General features: G+C 39.3%; 1 protein-coding gene across 2 annotated transcripts in view; it reads right to left on the bottom strand.

Annotated features, from left to right (window-relative positions):
- The window catches only part of TMEM33 (transmembrane protein 33), a 28,176-nt gene extending 11,798 nt beyond the window's left edge, over positions 1–16,378 (bottom strand). The window contains exons 1-6 of one of the 2 annotated variants that reach the window (XM_059383246.1): positions 16,008–16,378; positions 15,825–15,897; positions 11,594–11,688; positions 10,976–11,163; positions 5,789–5,856; positions 4,703–4,836 (exon numbers count right to left, since the gene is read on the bottom strand). In XM_059383246.1, the coding sequence (XP_059239229.1) occupies positions 4,703–4,836; positions 5,789–5,856; positions 10,976–11,163; positions 11,594–11,688; positions 15,825–15,869 (530 nt within the window). In that variant the 5' untranslated portion in view covers positions 15,870–15,897; positions 16,008–16,378. The remainder of the gene's footprint in view (positions 1–4,702; positions 4,837–5,788; positions 5,857–10,975; positions 11,164–11,593; positions 11,689–15,824; positions 15,898–16,007) is intronic. The other variant, XM_059383237.1, reaches the window with a different exon arrangement.
- Between the last annotated feature and the right edge of the window lie 1,406 nt (positions 16,379–17,784).

The following is a 17,784-nucleotide window of genomic DNA, read 5'->3' as shown; positions in this document are numbered from 1 at the left end:
CCTCTCCTTCTCCTTCTCCCTCCCCCATCTCTCTCTCAAATAAATAAAATCTTTCAAAAGAAGAAAATGTATAAATGCTTCCATAATTACCACTAATAACTGATTATCAAATTTTGAAACTTTACAACATAGCAAATGAAAAGTGGTTCATTTTACTTATTTTTTTTTAAAGATTTTATTTATTTATTTGACAGAGATCACAAGTAGGCAGAGAGGCAGGCAGAGAGAGAGAGGGGAAAGCAGGCTCCCCACAGAGCAGGGAGTCTGATGCGGAACTCGATCTCAGGATCCTGGGATCATGACCCCAGCTGAAGGCAGAGGCTTTAACCCACTGAGCTACCCAGGTGCCCCAGTTCATTTTATTTAAACAAAAAAGCTAATAAAATCACACAGGTTCCCTAGTAAATTCACATAGCTTATTCTACTATTTTGCTTGGTTAAACATAATTTTAATACCTAAGAGCCATATATATATTTATGAAATTCTAAGTCAAGAATTTCTTCCTAGAAAGACCATCTGGATTAAGACATTCACCAGCAATAATTACAAATTAAATGCATCACTATTTGGATAGTTAATAGCAAGGCTATATATATTACCTTTATTTGATAGAGTTAATATGCAACTATGTAAAGTGTTGATTATGAAAACCACACAGCAACCTTGAAGAATGCAGAGCATAAAACTATACATATTATAATTCTATATTAAAACTTTTTGAAGAAATACATTAAAGATGCTAACGTGGTTTTTAAACTTAATTTTTACCTTTTCTTCTGAACTGAGATATTACTTTCATAATAAAAATTTATGGTTACAAACTAATCACTAAACTAAATGTCACATCCACTTTCCCCAAAAACTCCTATGACAAATCTTTAACTCTTCAAATTGAAAAATACACATACTAAAAAAAATACAGGAATGCCTGGGTGACTCAGTGGGTTAAGCCTCTGCCTTTGGCTCAGGTCATAGTCTCAGGGTCTTGGGATCGAGCCCTGTATCAGGCTCTCTGCTCGGCGGGGAGCCTGCTTCCCTTTCTCTCTCTGCCTGACTCTCTGCCTAACTGTAATCTCTCTCTCTGTGTCAAATAAATAAATGATTTTTTTTAATTTAAAAATTAAAAAATTTTAATTTAAAAATTAAAAAAAAAAGGAAAATACAGAAAGGAATATTCAACGAAAAATTTTCCATCATCCAAGTTAGCTCCTTCCTCAGAATTACAGCTCAGTCTCTAATATTAATCCTTCCAGAAATTCCCTCACACAAGGGCATATAATGACTGACACTGATACAGTGCTCACTATACAATGCACTGAATCCATTTAACAATTCCAAGAGGGAAGTGGCATTATCACTCCCATTTCAAAGATGAAGAAACTGAAGCAGAAAAAAACATTCATATGCCCTTAAATATACAAACACATCCCAAAATATAAAAGGGAACACCCTACACAGTTCTTAATAAAAAAAAATTTTTTTTAAAGATTTTATTTATTTATTTGAGAGAGAGAGAGAAAGCACAAGTAGGCAGAGCGGCAGGCAGAGCAGCAGGCAGAGGGAGAGGGAGAAGCAGACTCCACTGAGCAGGGAGCCCGTTGCGGAACCTGGGATCGTGACCTGAGCCGAAGGCAGCCACTCAGCCAACTGAGCCACTCAGGCGCCCTTTAACAAATTTCTAAATTTTCTTTATCTTGAGGATTATCCCCAGCACAACACATAAATTTCCCTCGTGCTTTTTTTAGCTTCAACCAGTTCACCTTAGCATTACTATTATGTAACAAGCTCTCTACTAACAATAAAGCTACAAGATCTCATCCTTTTATCTTTTTTTACACTCATGTCCATGTATACATAAGATAAACTCACAGACTTTACCTTCATTTTAAAATACAAAGCTTGAAGCATTGCTCAGAAAAATATAACGTAATGAAGGCTTCTAATATTAGATTGTCTTTTTTTTATTTAAAGATTTTATTTATTTATTTGACAGAGAGAGATCACAAGCAGACCAAGAGGCAGGCAGAGAGAGAGAGAGGGAAGCAGGCTCCCCGCTGAGCAGAGAGCCCGATGTGGGACTCAATCCCAGGACCCTGAGCCAAAGGCAGCGGCTTAACCACTGAGTCACCCAGGCGCCCCTAGATTGTCTTTCTATCATGGACGGACCATCTAAGGAATAATGACTTCAAGTTAATTTTATAGTTTGTGTTATATGCGAATGATATTAAATCATCAAGAGCTTTTCCTATGAGGGAAAGCTTATAATCTTATGTTAGACTTTTAAAATAACAAGGTGATTTCTCTCTTTAAATATCTCTGGTAAATTCTCATCTCTTTTACAATAATCTTGAAAATTAAAATCAGTTTAAGGTTTAAGTTTTTTTTTTTTTTTTAAGATTTTATTTATTTATTTGACAGATCACAAGTAGGCAGAGCAGCAGGCAGAGAGCCCGATGTGGGGCTCGATCCCAGGACCCTGGGATCATGACCTGAGCTGAAAGCAGAGGCTTAACCCACTGAGCCATCCAGGTGCCCCAAGGTTTAAGTTTTTTAAATGTGGAAAAAAAAAAAATCAATGCTCAAAAGGCTAAGTTAATGATCACATCAACTAGAATCCAGGTCTCTAACGCCCAATAAGTCTTTCCACTCTACCATTTCAGACTTTATTTAGATTATATTACCTAACTTATGATCCTACAGCCTGAGCAACAGGTGGTGATCCTGGAGTTTCCAGAGAAAAACATTACTTAAAAGAATGGAACGAATGCATTTATGAGGAAATCTATAAAACTGTTACTGGCTTACAGACTGCTAAAGAGTCAGACATGCAAAAATCTCACTCATTAAGGCAATGCACACTAAAATGAAATATTTCATAAAAAATAAGTTTTTTGCGTTAATGAGATCATGGAAAACGGCAAATACAGACATCTTAAAGTCTGGCATGGTCTATTAAGTATAAAATGCACTTAGCTTAGCCTCAGCAAAATCAGTTCTAGGTTAGAGAAAACACATGCACAAAAATATAAGCAGAAAGGTAAAAAGAGGGCTCAGTCGAAGCAGCATACAACTCTTGATCTTGGGGTTTGAGATCCACATTGGGAGTAGAGACTATTTAAGATAAAAAAAAAAATTTTAAGAAGATAAAAAGATGTTCATCCATCAATATTTAGAAAAACAAAACTTTGGAAACACATGTTTCTCCATCAACATGGAACAGGTAATAAAATGCAGCATATGACCAAACACTACATGGCCATTAAATGGAACAAACAAGAATTGTATCTATCAACATGAATAGGGCACGAAAACATACTGGAGGAGTGGAAAAAAGCAAGATGCAGAGAACAGATGGATTATGGCACTTCTGACGCAAAATAAAAAACAAAAAAACCAAAACCCCAAAATCCTGCACCCATATGTATTTTCTTTTCTTTTTTTTGTAGGAAGAGAGGCAGGCAGAGAGAGGTGGGAGCAGGCTCCCCGCTAAGCAGAGAGCCCAATGCCGGGCTCGATTCCAGGACCCTCCAGGATCATGACCTTAGCCGAAGGCAGAGGCTTTAACCCACTGAGCCACCCAGGCGCCCCCATAGTATGTATTTTCTATGTATCTGTATAAATATTTTTAACATGCACAAAGATGTAAGAGAAGAGGACAGAACTGCAACAACTCAGAGTCAAATGGTATTTTAGCTTTTATCTGTAATGTCCTCTTATTGGAAAAACTAAAAAAGCAATAATCCAGGCAGAAATGTAGTTTTTTTTTTCCTGCTGATCTGAATTTTTCTCCAATTTAGCTTTGAAGCTAGTAATTTTTTTCTTTCCACAACAAAGAAGATAAACACATTAACAGAGACAGAAAAGAACTTTTGACTTGGTAACCAAAGCTTATGCTCCTCCATTTTCTTCTTTTTTTCAAGTTTTCATTTTAATCACCCAGTGCTTATCACAAGCGCACTCCTTAATCCCCATCATCTTTTTTACCCATTCTCCCACCCATCTCCCCAGAAATGAGCTTTTAAAACTTAAATGCAAGAATCTTGATGGGGAGGGTCAATACTAGCCTGTTTTAATTTCTAACAGGACAGAAACTTATTCATGCCTTACTGCTATAATTAAAAACAATCAAGGGACGCCTCGGTGGCTCAGTTGGTTAAGCATCTACCTTCAGCTCCGGTCAGGATCCCAGGGTTCTGGGATTGAGTCTCAGGTCATGCTCCCTGCTGAGCAAGGAGCCAGCTTCTCCCTCTCCTCCCAGCTCGAGCTCCCCTCCCCCTAGTGCTCTCTCTCTCACTATGTCTTTCTCTTGCAAATAAAATCTAAAAAAAAAAAAAAAAAAGATACAAAACACGGAGGTGATAATAGACAGCTATCAGTATCAGACCGTAATTTTTCTGAAAGAAAAACCATCTAAATAATGGCAGACACATTAAATGAGGCTTCCTAAGATTCTTTCAAAGGCAGCAATTCTAAAATAAATTTTCAAAACAGTAAACGGTAAATCACAAGCAATGATAAATAAGCAAGTTCCTAGGTTTACCATAACATCTCAGGTTCTCTACGATACAATAAAAAATGGCTGCTAAGATCAATCTAGCTCTGCATATCAGTATCTAACAAGATTTAAGCAAGATGAAATAATACCTTTATTACATTAACTTAGTCATCTGCCTCCCAAAACAAATGTATTTTTATTCTTACCTAAAAAGCATAAAAACTGTAGCAGGCATCAAGAATATTTCATTACAAGCAATAAATTTCAGAATATTCTGTTGATTAGCACTTAATTTATCCAAGATAGATCTCAGCAGAGGTAAACTATTTGAACCCTTTGCCTAAAACACAAGAAAACAGTATCAGAAATAATGAAGCATTTTTGATTACTCAAATATCTTCTTTCTTTAAACAAACAGCATATCCAACAGGTAATACAACTAAAAGACATTTTGGAAATGGTAATATAAAAGTTTACAAAATAATGTAAAAGTTAGTGTATATTTTCCTGCTTTGCTGGATTTTGTGTATTTGAAAAGTAAGACAACTTTAGTAAGTCATTTCCATGCTTTTTTTTTTTTTTTAAAAAGACTAGATTATTTCACAAAAAAATAGTGGTTATTTCAACCTTACCATAACAAACTACCTAGTAATACAGTTAAGATATTTCTGAGTCCTTAGCTAAATAAATTACAGTATCCCATTACTACTGTGACCAAAGAACTGTATGAATAAAGAAACAGGCCAACACAAGTCAAACATTTGGATATTTTAGTATATGTGCTGCCGAAGCGAGCACAAACATTTGGATATTTTAATTCAACTGTCAGTGCATATGCAGTCAATCCACCTGGCACACTTAATGACGCTTCCTGTTCGAACCTAGGAATAAGAAAATATTTTCGGAAAACAGCAGTTCTGAACACTAAAGTAAAAGAAATTCAGAATACTCTACTTACCTGGTATGTTAAAATTAAGCAACGACAGAACAAGAGATCTCGGACAACTTACCAAACCTAAATGATTTTTTTAAAAAAACAAATCTATTTCAAATTTCAGAAATTCTCTGGGGACTGGGAGTATTCTGCAATATAATCATTTACCTATAAAGTGTACTTTGTGAAACTTAAATAAAAAATTTCAAACTTAAGACTTTCAAATGACTAATAATTTACAACAAGTCTGCAGGGATTGAAGGAAACTTTCCTGACAAATACCAAAATGTCTTAGAATTCAAATTCATGTCAACAATCTGCAACGCAGGAGTCAAAAAAATGGCAGAGCTTTACTTACATCAAGGACCTTTTTCGTGTATGTGGCAGCATGAAGCAAAGAAAATAACAAGACTGGGAAAATACTCACTGGAGAAAACAATTAAGGAAAATGTTTAACATTTATCAAGTACTTTGTAAAACAGGCTATGTATCATGCCCAATATAGATCTGAACCAGTATCTGCTAAAAGGACTCCAGTGATGGCTTCTGTTGTTTTACTTTGGAACCAAATGAAATTTTGTTTTTCTACCTGTAAACAAGTTCATATTCTAAAGTTCAGTTTTTTTATTACAGTGAAAAGGTTTTTTTTCTTTTCTACTAGATAATAAAATATTATGAACATTTGCTAAATTTTATCAAAATTCAGGCCACCTCAAAATATTACCACTTTTAACCCCAAAATGGCCATCCTGGCCTGAATAATTTGGCCTTCAAATATAAAGCAGTCTTTGGTCCTGCTTTCCTCATCGAAACTGCTCAGCAGAGTCTGGGATAATGGTTTAGAAAGTACTTCCTCAGGGGTGCCTCGGCTGGCATAGTCAGTAGAGCACAGGACTTCATCTTGGGGTGGTACTGGATCTCGAGATAAGGTCAAGCCCACACTGGAAGTAGAGTTTATGTAAAATAATAAAAATTAAAAAAAAAAAAGCTTGTAAATAGTACTTCCCCAATGTTCCTCAACTAAAGATCTTTCATTATTTCTTTCCTACAGGATTCCCATTATTTCAAGATACTGTACCTACCTTGCTTGTACAGTTCATGTGTTCTCAATCTGTACAAATAAAAAGCATATACGTGTATGTGTGTGTGTGTATATATATATATATATATATATATATATATATATATATATATATTTGGGCTTTTGTAGTACAGTTAATTGAGAGTCTCATCAGTTTAATTACAGACACGAGGGGCGCCTGGGTGGCTCAGTTGGTTAAGCCACTGCTTTCGGCTCAGGTCATGATCCTGGAGACCTGGGATCGAGTCCCATATTGGGCTTCTCCTGCTTTGCAGGGAGCCTGGTTCTTCCTCTCCCTCTGCCTCTCCAACTGCTTGTGCGCTCTCTCTCTCTCTGTCAAATAAATAAATAAAATCTTAAAAAATAATAATAATTACATACATGATTTGAGTTCAACTGTTTGGCTTTATGTCATGGATAAATATGCAATTCTCATTCAGCTTTTTGAATAACGAAAATTGCTCAAAAGATCCTATTTACCCCAATTTCTGCCAGGCTGCTAATAAGAACAACAAAACTTGTCAAGTATTTTCATAAAATGATACAAACTGTTAGTTCATTATGAATGGCAAAAATACATGTCCTAAAAGTATTTGCAGGGGCACCTGGGTGGCTCAGTGGGTTAAAGGCTCTGCCTTTGGCTCAGGTCGTGATCTCAGGGTCCTGGGACTAATCCCCACATTGGGCTCTCTGCTCAGCCCTTCCCTCTCTCTCCTGCCCACTTGTGATCTCTGTCAAATATATAAATAAAATCTTAATAAAAAAAAAGGTTTTTGCAGTTTCTGGGGTGCCTGCATGGCTCACTCAACAGAGTATGCGACCTGATCTCAAGGTTATAACTGCAAGCCTAATGTTCGGTGTAGAGTTTATTTATTTAAAAAAAAAAAAAAAATCAAAAAATGTTTACATTTTTAAAAAAATGTTTACATTACCCTCATTTGGGAAAAAAAAAAGTACATGCAGTTTCTAAGAAATGAACCATTGTATTTTTTCTACACTAAATGAAAGCTTAGGTGTGATGGGAAATGGTGATTATTGTAACACAAGGAGTTCCAAATCCATTACCACCATAACTCATTAGGATCCAAAAATGCCTAATTCCAACTGGCAAGCAAGACAGTAACCTATTATACACAAGGATTAGGAAAATCCTACCTAATATAGTTCTCCAAGTTGATATCTTGACCAATTCTTCCCTGACACTAACAAGAATTAAGTAAAATGCCAATCTCCTCAGTGAAGACCATGTGGAGACCATGTATATATAGTTTCACACTTTTTAATCAATCAAGATCCCTCTGAAACTGATGAAAGCTACAAGCCTCTCCTCTCCAAGGCTACTGTAAAATTCTGTTGCTTCTTAAATAGTTAAATTTAAACCTTGACGCATATCCTAACTTGAAGCCTTGATTCAGTAGAAGCGATGCAGGTAATGAAAACAGAACCCTGAAAGGACAGTCAAGATATCTGGGTTCCAATCATGGCTCTGACATTAACTTCATATCCTAGGCTAAGTTTCATCAAAGCTAAAGATTTCTCTCCCTCTCAAAGAAATAAATTTTTTTAAAAGGGCGGGGTGGGCAATGCCTGGGTAGCTCAGTGAGATAAGCACCCAAGTCTTGATTTCAGCTCAAGTCATGAGTTTGGGTCATGGGATGGAGCCCCGACCCAGGTCTATCTCTGCGCTCAGCAGGCCTCCAAGCTCAGCAGGGAGTCTGCTGGAGATTTCTCTCTCTCTCTTCCTGCCCCCCCAATCCTGCTAGTGTGCTCTCTCTCAAATAAATACTACCAAAAAAAGCTACAGATTTCTAATGAGTTTTTTATCACTAACATTCTATAGTTCACAAATCGTTGATCAAAGATTCATAATTTGGGGGCAGCTGGGTGGCTCACTGGGTTAAGCCTCTGCCTTCAGCTCAGGTCATGATCTCAGGGTCCTGGGACTGAGCCCCGCATCAAGCCCCGCATCAGGCTCTCTGCTCAGCAGGGAGCCTGCTTCCCCCTCTCTCTCTGCCTACTTGTGATCTGTCAAATAAATAAATAAATAAAATTTTTTTAGAAGAGAGATTCATAATCTTAGCTTTCATTGTCACTTTTAAACTATCTAGAAAATGTAAAGAGTGAAAAATCTACAAAGTTAAACTCTAAGTACCTATCATCATTAGAGCAAGGACGGCATCACCTTTTTAAGACCAAAGATCAGAACACAACTTTGTAATATGATTTGGGGCTCACCCTTTATTCACTAACCTAATACTCAAATACTTTAAGAATCAAATTAGTATTTCTTGCCAGTTACTAGTTTAGGCTCTTCCTATTGCTCACCACTCCCCAACCTCTAATGTAAAAATTAAAGGAACATGAACTCCTTACTCTTCAACACTCCCAAAGGGAGGGGCTAGTAAATAACCAACTGCAGAGAAGACAGAGAGGTTATCTTAACTGGTCCTGAGCCCCACTGGACATCAACTCAGGATTCACTCAACAAAACTTGGTGACCACCTGCTGTGTAGACTGGCTTTGTCCAGGCAGACAGAAAGATTTCAAAATTATATTAAAGTGTTATGCAGGGATTCCTGAGTGGTTCAGTGGGTTAAAGCTTTCTGCCTTCGGCTTAGGTCATGGTCTCAGGGTCCTGGGATTGAGCCCAGCATCCAGCTCTCTGCTCAGTGGGGAGCCTGCTTCCCTCTCTCTCTGCCTGCCTCTCTGCCTCTTTGTGATCTCTCCTTCTGTCAAAAAAATAAAATCTTAAAAAAAAAAATGTTACACATACATTAACTGTAAATTAGGTAGATCTTTTAAGTCAGAAAGACCTTGTCAGCATTACTATGTACTTGCCAGTGTGATGTCAGGCAAGTTATTTGAAACCCCTTATCAATATGATGCTCAGGACATCTGGGTCTGCTCAGTCAGTTAAGCCTTTGCCTTCTGCTCAGGTCATGATCTCAGGGTCCTGGGATCAAGGAGCCCCACATCTGGCTCCCTGCTTAGCAGGAAGTCTGTTTCTCCCCCTCCCTCTCTACTTCCACCGGTGCTCTAAAATATAAAATCTTAAAAAAAAAAAAAAAAAATATATATATATATATATATTATATATATATATATAATATATATGTCTGATGCTCACTATGATTTTTTTCAGTGTTGCAAGGACTAAGTATGCAAAGTTCATATGCACTGACAAAACAGGTACTCAAAATATTTCAGTTACCTACTCTTTTTTCCTTAAGACTTTTAAGATTTTTTTTTTTTTTTTTTTTATTTATTCTTCAGAGAGAGAGGGAGAGAGAGCGAGCACAGGCAGACAGAACGGCAGGCAGAGGCCGAGGGAGAAGCAGGCTCCCCGCCGAGCAAGGAGCCCGATGTGGGACTCGATCCCAGGACGCTGGGATCATGACCTGAGCTGAAGGCAGCTGCCCAACCAACTGAGCCACCCAGGCGTCCCTCCTTAAGACTTTTAAAAAATCTATTTAAAATTTGGTACTTCACAATCATAGAAAGTATTATCTAAATAGGTAATATTTAGCCCTGGAGACAGATTTTATTGTGTTTTCCATTAGGTATAGTTATGTAGACACATGTATAGCTTATGAATTTATCAGAATATATCAAACATTTAAAAACTCTTAAGAGCAGCACTTAAAGCACAAAATACTTTCTGGAGGGACAGAGGAACCATACTGGGGACAGACTATTAAAAATGACTGAGAAACTCCAGTCACCCTTTGCCTCACAATGCACATTAGCAGATCAAAAGTCCTGTAGTAAAGAAATCTACTTAAAACTGTTTAATCTAGAGCTTCCCCTCCTTCCCAACCCTCCCCAGCCTTTTGAGTAAAGCTATTCTCACCCAACACACTTTCGAAATGTGTAAACATACCATTTCAAATGAGTTATTTCACTCTCATTAGCTCCAAAGACTATACGTGTCCTTATTTTCTACTCTATCTGCAGTAAATACTAAATTTTTATTGTATTTATTATCTAGTTTTCTGCTTAAATAAGTTATTTCTTGAATTTCCATTTGTTTCTAGTTCACTAGGAGTTGAAAAAGCTGAGGATTTCTCTTTTTTTTAAAGCAAGACATACAGACAATTTCCCAAAGATGTGAATTAAATGAAAAAAAAAAAAAAAGTGTAAATACTAAAATAAGCCCTCCATAGTCCTGTGCTTTGAATCTGAAGTTTGAAATACCCATTGCTAATACAGAAGCTTACAAGAGGCAAGAACAAAGATACAAAATTTAAAATTCCCAATCTGCTCTTCAAATTTAGATTTCACATGTCAGAATCAGAAACTCTTACACTAAATGTATCTTCATTCAAATTAAGTGTCAACAAACCAACTAACCTAGGTTCATGGAAGCCCTCATCGTTGAACCCCTCCTATTGCCAAAAATAATCAGAAGAGATCTCCTATACACTTGGTAGGTGACTTCTTGTCAAAAAGGCACAAAAAGGATACTTGTAACAGGGTAGGAATTGACAAAGATGAGTGAGTACAGCAGGTAGTGGCAGCTGTCTTCTAGTAAAGCCTGGGCGAGGAATGCTCTGCTTAACTGGAAATGTGGTAACCTTTGGTGCAGCCTCAGAGCACTGGTAAGAGCATTTGCCAGTAAAGCACGTTGATAAAAGCTTGCAGCTTCATGCAACCTGCAAATTACCAGAGGAGAGGTTATCCTGAGACATAACAACTAGCAGCTCTCTTCCTCCTTTGTGGATTGCATCATAATTGCACAACCCCTAAATCTCCTACTTGTCAATAGAAAAGAACTACTTGACTCTATTATACTTCCTAGAAGCATCCCTTCATAGATCTGCCCAACTGAATTTTATAAAGCAGTCATCTTCTTTAAGTGCAAAAATCAAAAATGAAAAAAATATGTGCTTTCACAAAGCATGGGACCTAAGACATCCTTCCAGTTGGTGCTATTACTGAGTTATTAGCACCTAAAGCATGAGACCTGTGTTTGATCTGCTCCAGAACCTCTTGCAATTTAACAAGCCCGGCATATAAAAGGCAGTCCGGGAAAACCCACCAAACAACTGAGTATCAAAGGCAGAAAATCTGTGTGATACATACCCAAGAACAGGCAGGACAAACAGAGCAGAGCAGTAAACTGTGAACAAGCGAGAAAGCCACATCGCCGTGTCCAGTTTATTGGCCATCATGAATTGCTAAATTTAAAAAAGAAAAATACTGTAGTAACTAAGCCTGCAAATTATCTTTCCAAGGGTGAAGATCACGTAGTCTTATTCCTATTCAAAATGTTTTAACAACCCTGCAGAGATTACTTAAGATCATTAAATTGTGAAAACTCCTAAGGCAACTGTTTCACCTATCCGCTCAGCGACTCCTCTGAACACCCTATAGTTCTGATTCAGAAAAGCGTCAGAAATACTTCAATAGAAAAATACCAGCTGATATTTAAAAACATAAAGACTAAGAAGAAAGAAATCACTGGAACAGAAATTTAACTACAATTGTCTGTATTCCTTCAACAGTTGTGATACTGGCTTCATCTATTTTAAAAGAACGTTAAATAAGGACTAATTGCTCTCAAGAGAACCATAATGCCTATTTTTAGAAATCTCAAATTCAAATAGACAGGTTTTAGAGCTGAGTAAAAAGGCATCACACAAAGCCAATCTGGATTAAATAAACCTTACAAAGGAGAAACGTAAAACCATGGGAACACTCATTCACTACCTAACTCATAATAATTTGCTTACATAAACACAAGGGCCCGACATACTCTCAGGGTTCAAAATATAGCTGTCAAATGTTAAAGAGTCCCTGCCTCTTCAATTTTATGACTTTCTTCATCCCCTTGGAAGCTGCCCCATACATCTTACCCTATTTCAGTGGCCCTAAATTAAACTCCCATAACCCACTTGATTCTCCATGTTTTCTCATTCTATCTTTGCCCTTGCTATGTTTGCCAAGGATGGAGCTATTAACACTAAAAGAATCACTTAAAATCTGTTTTCTCTTCAAAATGTATCTTGTATTCAAATCCTAAAGTGGCTTTTATGTTTTCTGATAGAATCTACGTTAATAATGTTTACATCAAAGTCCAATACAAACACACATGGATATATAAACTTCTACAAAGAAGTTTCACAAAATAATATCTTCCCAATGTGTAATGGATTTTGGTGCTTTGTACTCTATTTAATGTTTAGAAATAGTGTTTTCACTAAAGGGATTTCAAAACTCACTAATGAATCTTAACATGGAGTCTAAAACACTACTCTAAGCAATCTAACTTAATTATCTTTTGAAAGATAGAAAAACAAGGTGGCTGGGTGGCTCAGTTGGTTAAGCGTCTGCTTTCAGTTTAGATCATGATCCCGGGGTCCTGGGACAGGGTCCCACACAGGGTTCCCTGCTCAGTGGGGAGTCTGCCTGTCCCTCTCCCTACCCACCTCCCACTCAGGCTCTGTTCCCGCCTAATAAATCTTTAATAATAAAAAAAGATAGAAAAACCTTTTGGAAAAATCCAAGTACATTTTAAAATCCAAAGATGTTTCACTGCATGTCTTTTTAACAATATTCAGGTAATTTTTGGAAATATGCCTAGTTTATTGTATCCAAACCTACCACACTGTGACTTCTCTAAATTTAAATGATCACCCACAGTCAAGTGGAAGAATGAATCTAGCTTACAGTACACAGGTTCTCTAGAGAATTCAGAAATTTACACTACAGTCTGAAATTTTAGAACATGTTCTTTGAAATTTAAGCTTAAGGGCATCTGGCTGGCTCAGTCAATGGAGCATGCAACTCTTGATCTTGCAGTTGCGTGTTCAAGTCCCACACTGGGTATAAAGATTGCTTAAAAATAAAATGTTTGGGGCACCTGGGTAGCTCAGTCAGTTAAGCAGCTGCCTTCAGCTCCCGTCATGGTCCCAAGGTCCTGGGATGGAGCCCCATGTCCACCTCCTTGCTCGCAGAGCCCACTTCTCCCCTACTTGCCATTCCCCCTGGTTCTGCTTGTTCTCTCTCAAATAAATAAAATCTTTTTAAAAATTTAAAAATAAATCTTTTTGGGGTGCCTGCGTAGTGCAGTGGGTTAAGCCTCCGACTCTCAGTTTCCGCTCAGGTCATGATCTCAGGCTCAAGCCTGAAGCTGGGCTCTGATTTCACACAGAGTCTGCTTAAGTTTCTCTCCCTCTCTAAAATATATCAATCTTTATAAAAATAAATATTTTTAAAAATAAAATAAAATGAAATCTATTTGGTTTGGGGTGGTTATTTTTTTTTTTTAAAGATTTTATTCATTTCTTTGACACAGAGAGATCACAAGTAGGCAGAGCAGCACAGAGAGAGCAAGGGGGAAGCAGGCTCCCTGCTGAGCAGAGAGCCCGAGGTGGGGCTTGATCCCAGGACCCTGGGATCATGAACAGAGCTGAAGGCAGAGGCTTAACCCACCGAGCCACCCAGCTGCCCCTTGGGTGGATATTTTGTAATAAATCACTTATCTGTTCATTTTATTTTGTACACCTTTATGTACCTGCATTTTGGTACACAGTAAAAAAGGTTTAAAAAAGTATATTGGTTTATTCTTTTTTATTTTTTAAATATTTTATTTATTTTTTTTGACAGAGAGAGACACAGTGAGACAGGGAGCAGAAGCAGGGGGAGTGGAGAGGGAGAAGCAGGCTTCCTGCTGAGCAAGGGAGCCCAATATAAGGATTTGATCCCAGGACCCTGGGATTATGACCTGAGCCTAAGGCAGACAATTAAAGAGTAAGCCACCCAGGCACCCCAGTTAACACTTTAAGAGTCAACAATCCAGTCACGTTATAGTTTGGGGGGGAAAAAAAAATCAATGAACGTTGGGTGAAAACCTACTGAGGTGAAAAACTATTCACACAGTCTCAAAGCACCATGCCACATAAAGGTATCTTTACAGTGGAGAGTATGCTGGATACCACCTGAACCAAATAATCAAACTTATCTCCAATGATGACATAAATTAACACAAAATGTTTCCTGAAATATATATAATGCTCGGAAAATGACCAAGTATCACTTATGGAATATTCCTACCAAAATATTCAACTTGAATCTAGTAATAAAGGGAAAGAAAACAAGCAACTTCAGTTTGAGAAGCAAAACAAGTCTGAACTCTTGAGAGTCAAAAATGGTACAAAGAAGGCAAAACTATTCTAGACTAAAGAGACTTAATGCCAGTAAAAGCAAAATGCTTGCTTGTACTAAATCCTGGATAAGGAGGAAGCAGCTTTAACAGGCAATGGAGGAAATCTGAATATGGATTATAAATCAGATAATAACATGTATCAACGAAATTTAACTGCAAAAATTGCAGCGATGGCTGCACTGTGGGACTGAACAATACTTAAGTATTTATGAATTAGCCATCATTGTGTATGCAACTAATTCTCAAAGGGTTCAACAAAATGAAAAAGAAAATTGTGTCTATAAATGGAAATGCTGTAAAATGTTTCAAGTGGAAAAAATGTTTAAGGGGGGGGAAACATATATTCATAGTGTTTAAAATTAGAGGGCAACAATGCTTTAGGGACAACTTACTAGTAAGCAGATCTGCACGTTAACAATAAAATATTTAGGGACGCCTGAGTGGCTCAGTCGGTTAAGCGGCTGCCTCTGGCTCAGGTTATGATCTCAGGGTCCTGGGACGGAGCCCCACATCGGGCTCCCTGATCAGGAGCCTGCTTCCCCCTCTCCTCCCGCTAGTGCTCTCCGTCACTATCTCTGCCTCTCTCTCAAATAAATATTTAAAAAAAAATAAATAAAATATTAACAGAAACCTATTATCTCTCTTCGTAAAGAAGGACAAAATGACGAAAAGAGAAACAAACAAACAAAAAAACCCACAAAACAAAAAAACAAAAGACTGCTCTTCCCCCACTGCGTAATTTCCATATAATCCCATAAAACGGGCAGAGACATTCTCCGCGAGCACGCGTGTGCGGAATGAGGCCTGTGTCGCGGCACCACCTCAGCTGGCATCTTCAACCTTGGAACCTAAGACAATTAGAAACTGGCGGGGGCGGGGGGGGGGGTAAGAAGGCTCGACTTCCCTGGCATAGGGCTAAGAGCCACCTGCTCCAGCCCGGCCCACAGTGGCTCAAGAAACAGAAAACTTGTAGCTTCCTCTACATCTCTGCTCAAGACCCCTCCTCGCTACGCTACCCCCACCTCAATCACTAATCCCAGCCCCCGGCAGCACTGAGGTGGAACGTCTCAGAACGGTCTTGGCGACACCTCCGGCTCCCTCCTAACTCCAGTAAATCGAAAGAGAAGACCCTGCTCGCTCACTTACCACTGCTCCCGCCCCTTGGGGGCCGTTCGGGGCCGTATCCGCCATGGGAGAGCCCACACGCGCGGCTGGGACGCTGAAATCGGGAAGGGAAAAAAAGGGGATGTCAGCACGGAGTGGCGATTCCGGTAACCGGTTTCCTTATCCCGTGCCACAAGCCCGCCGCGCCCTACGGGAACTCCGAACCTCAACAGGAAAGTCTCGCCCGCTCCGGAGAGCACTGCCTCGAGAGCACCCGAAGTGGCGGGGAAATAACCTGCACGACACCACCAAGAGCAAAGCCGGATTTCTAGAAAAACCGGGGAGAGGCGGAGCTTCTGAGCAAGACCCAACAGGGCCGAGCGAACGCCGCCGCCGAGCGCAGGTTCTTGCCAAACCCGGAAGTGCTCCTTTCACTTCCGTAGGGAAGAGGCGGTGACGAAGAGAAGCCGCCGAGAGCGGGTTCTTGAGGTATGACGGGAACTGTAGTTTTTCTCGTTTCAGTTTCACCTGTCCGGCTCTCGGATTGGCTGGGTAAGCTGAGAAGAGAGGCTGGCAGAGCAATTTTTCTCTGTATTCCGGCTCCCAGGTGGTCCTCCCCGTCAAAGTCCAAGCCGCGAAACGTCTGCTTCTTAAGCCTCAGAAAAGTTTTCTTTGTTGTTTTCCTCCAGGGGCTCACTAAGCCCTGTAGCTCTACTTACAAAATTAAGTCTCCTGGGACACCTGGGTGGCTCAGTTTCTTAAGCGGCTGCGTTGGGCTCGGGTTATGATCCCAGGGTCCTGGGATGGAGCTCCGCCTGGGGCTCCCTGCCCAGCAGACAGCTTGCTTCTTCCTCTGCCTCTACTCCTCCCCTGCTCGTGCTCTTGCGTGCGCTTGCGCGCTCTCGCTCGCTGTCTAATAAATAAATCTTTTTTTTTTTTTAAATAAATTCTTCCAACATGCACTTAATGAGACCTACTATGCGAAAGGCCCCATATTTGGTATGGAGGATAAAAAGAATGAATATGACACAGATTGTGGGGAAGACAGGCAAGTAAGTCAATAGCACGGCACAGAGTTTGTATAATATGCACAATGTAATATGCAGAGGCCAAGTTCATCACAGACAGCACAGAGGAGGGGACCTAAATCAGAAAGGGTCTGGGAAGGTTTCTTTGAAAAAGTAATTCTGGCCCTAAATTTTGAAGAACAAGAAGTTGGCTAAACAGAGGAGAGATTTCCAGATACAGCAACAGAAACCTCGTGAAGCAACAGGACAGAGCAAAGGAACTAGCTGAGTATGACCAGAATGAAGGGATGTGCATGTTTGGGATAGAGGTGGAACTGGGAGAAGTGGATTGAAAAAGATGTGACATAGAGAGGCAGGCAGGAGCGCCTGAGTGGCTCAGTGGGTTAAAGCCTGTGCCTTCCACTCGGGTCAGGATTCCAGGGTCCTGGGATCAAGCCCCTCATTGGGCTCTCTGCTCAGCAGGGTGACTGCTTCCCCCCCTCTCTCTGCCTGACTCTCTGCCTACTTGAAATCTCTGTCTGTCAAATAAATAAATAAGATCTTTAAAGAGAGAGAGAGGCAGGCAGATGTATTAAGAAGGAGATCTGAACTTGACCTTGATATCCAGGCAATCGTGATACAATTGTAAGCAGAAATGTGACATCATGAGATTTAGAACATTTGCTCTGGCAATAGGATAGAGGATGATCAGAGGAACAAATTAAAACTCAGGGGATTAAGTGGGATGTTTTACATACATACAGGAGAAATATCCAACATCCATGGGCCGTCCAGGTGCTGGTCAGTTGTAGCTGACAAGTCAAATGGTGCCCTCTTGAAGCCATGTTCAGTTTTTCTAAGGTCACTGCCCAAGTTCAGGTCCTCATGATCTATGGCCTGGATTACCTAAAATGCCACCTCTAGTGCACTCCTCACATATCATTTACTCCATATTTTTATAGCACTTAGCATTCTTTAACATTTCTTCTTTTTTT

This window comes from Mustela nigripes, chromosome 1 (genome assembly GCF_022355385.1).
Source record: "Mustela nigripes isolate SB6536 chromosome 1, MUSNIG.SB6536, whole genome shotgun sequence".
Classification (NCBI taxonomy): Eukaryota; Metazoa; Chordata; class Mammalia; order Carnivora; family Mustelidae; genus Mustela; species Mustela nigripes.
This window is presented reverse-complemented; position numbering and strand designations above follow the sequence as displayed.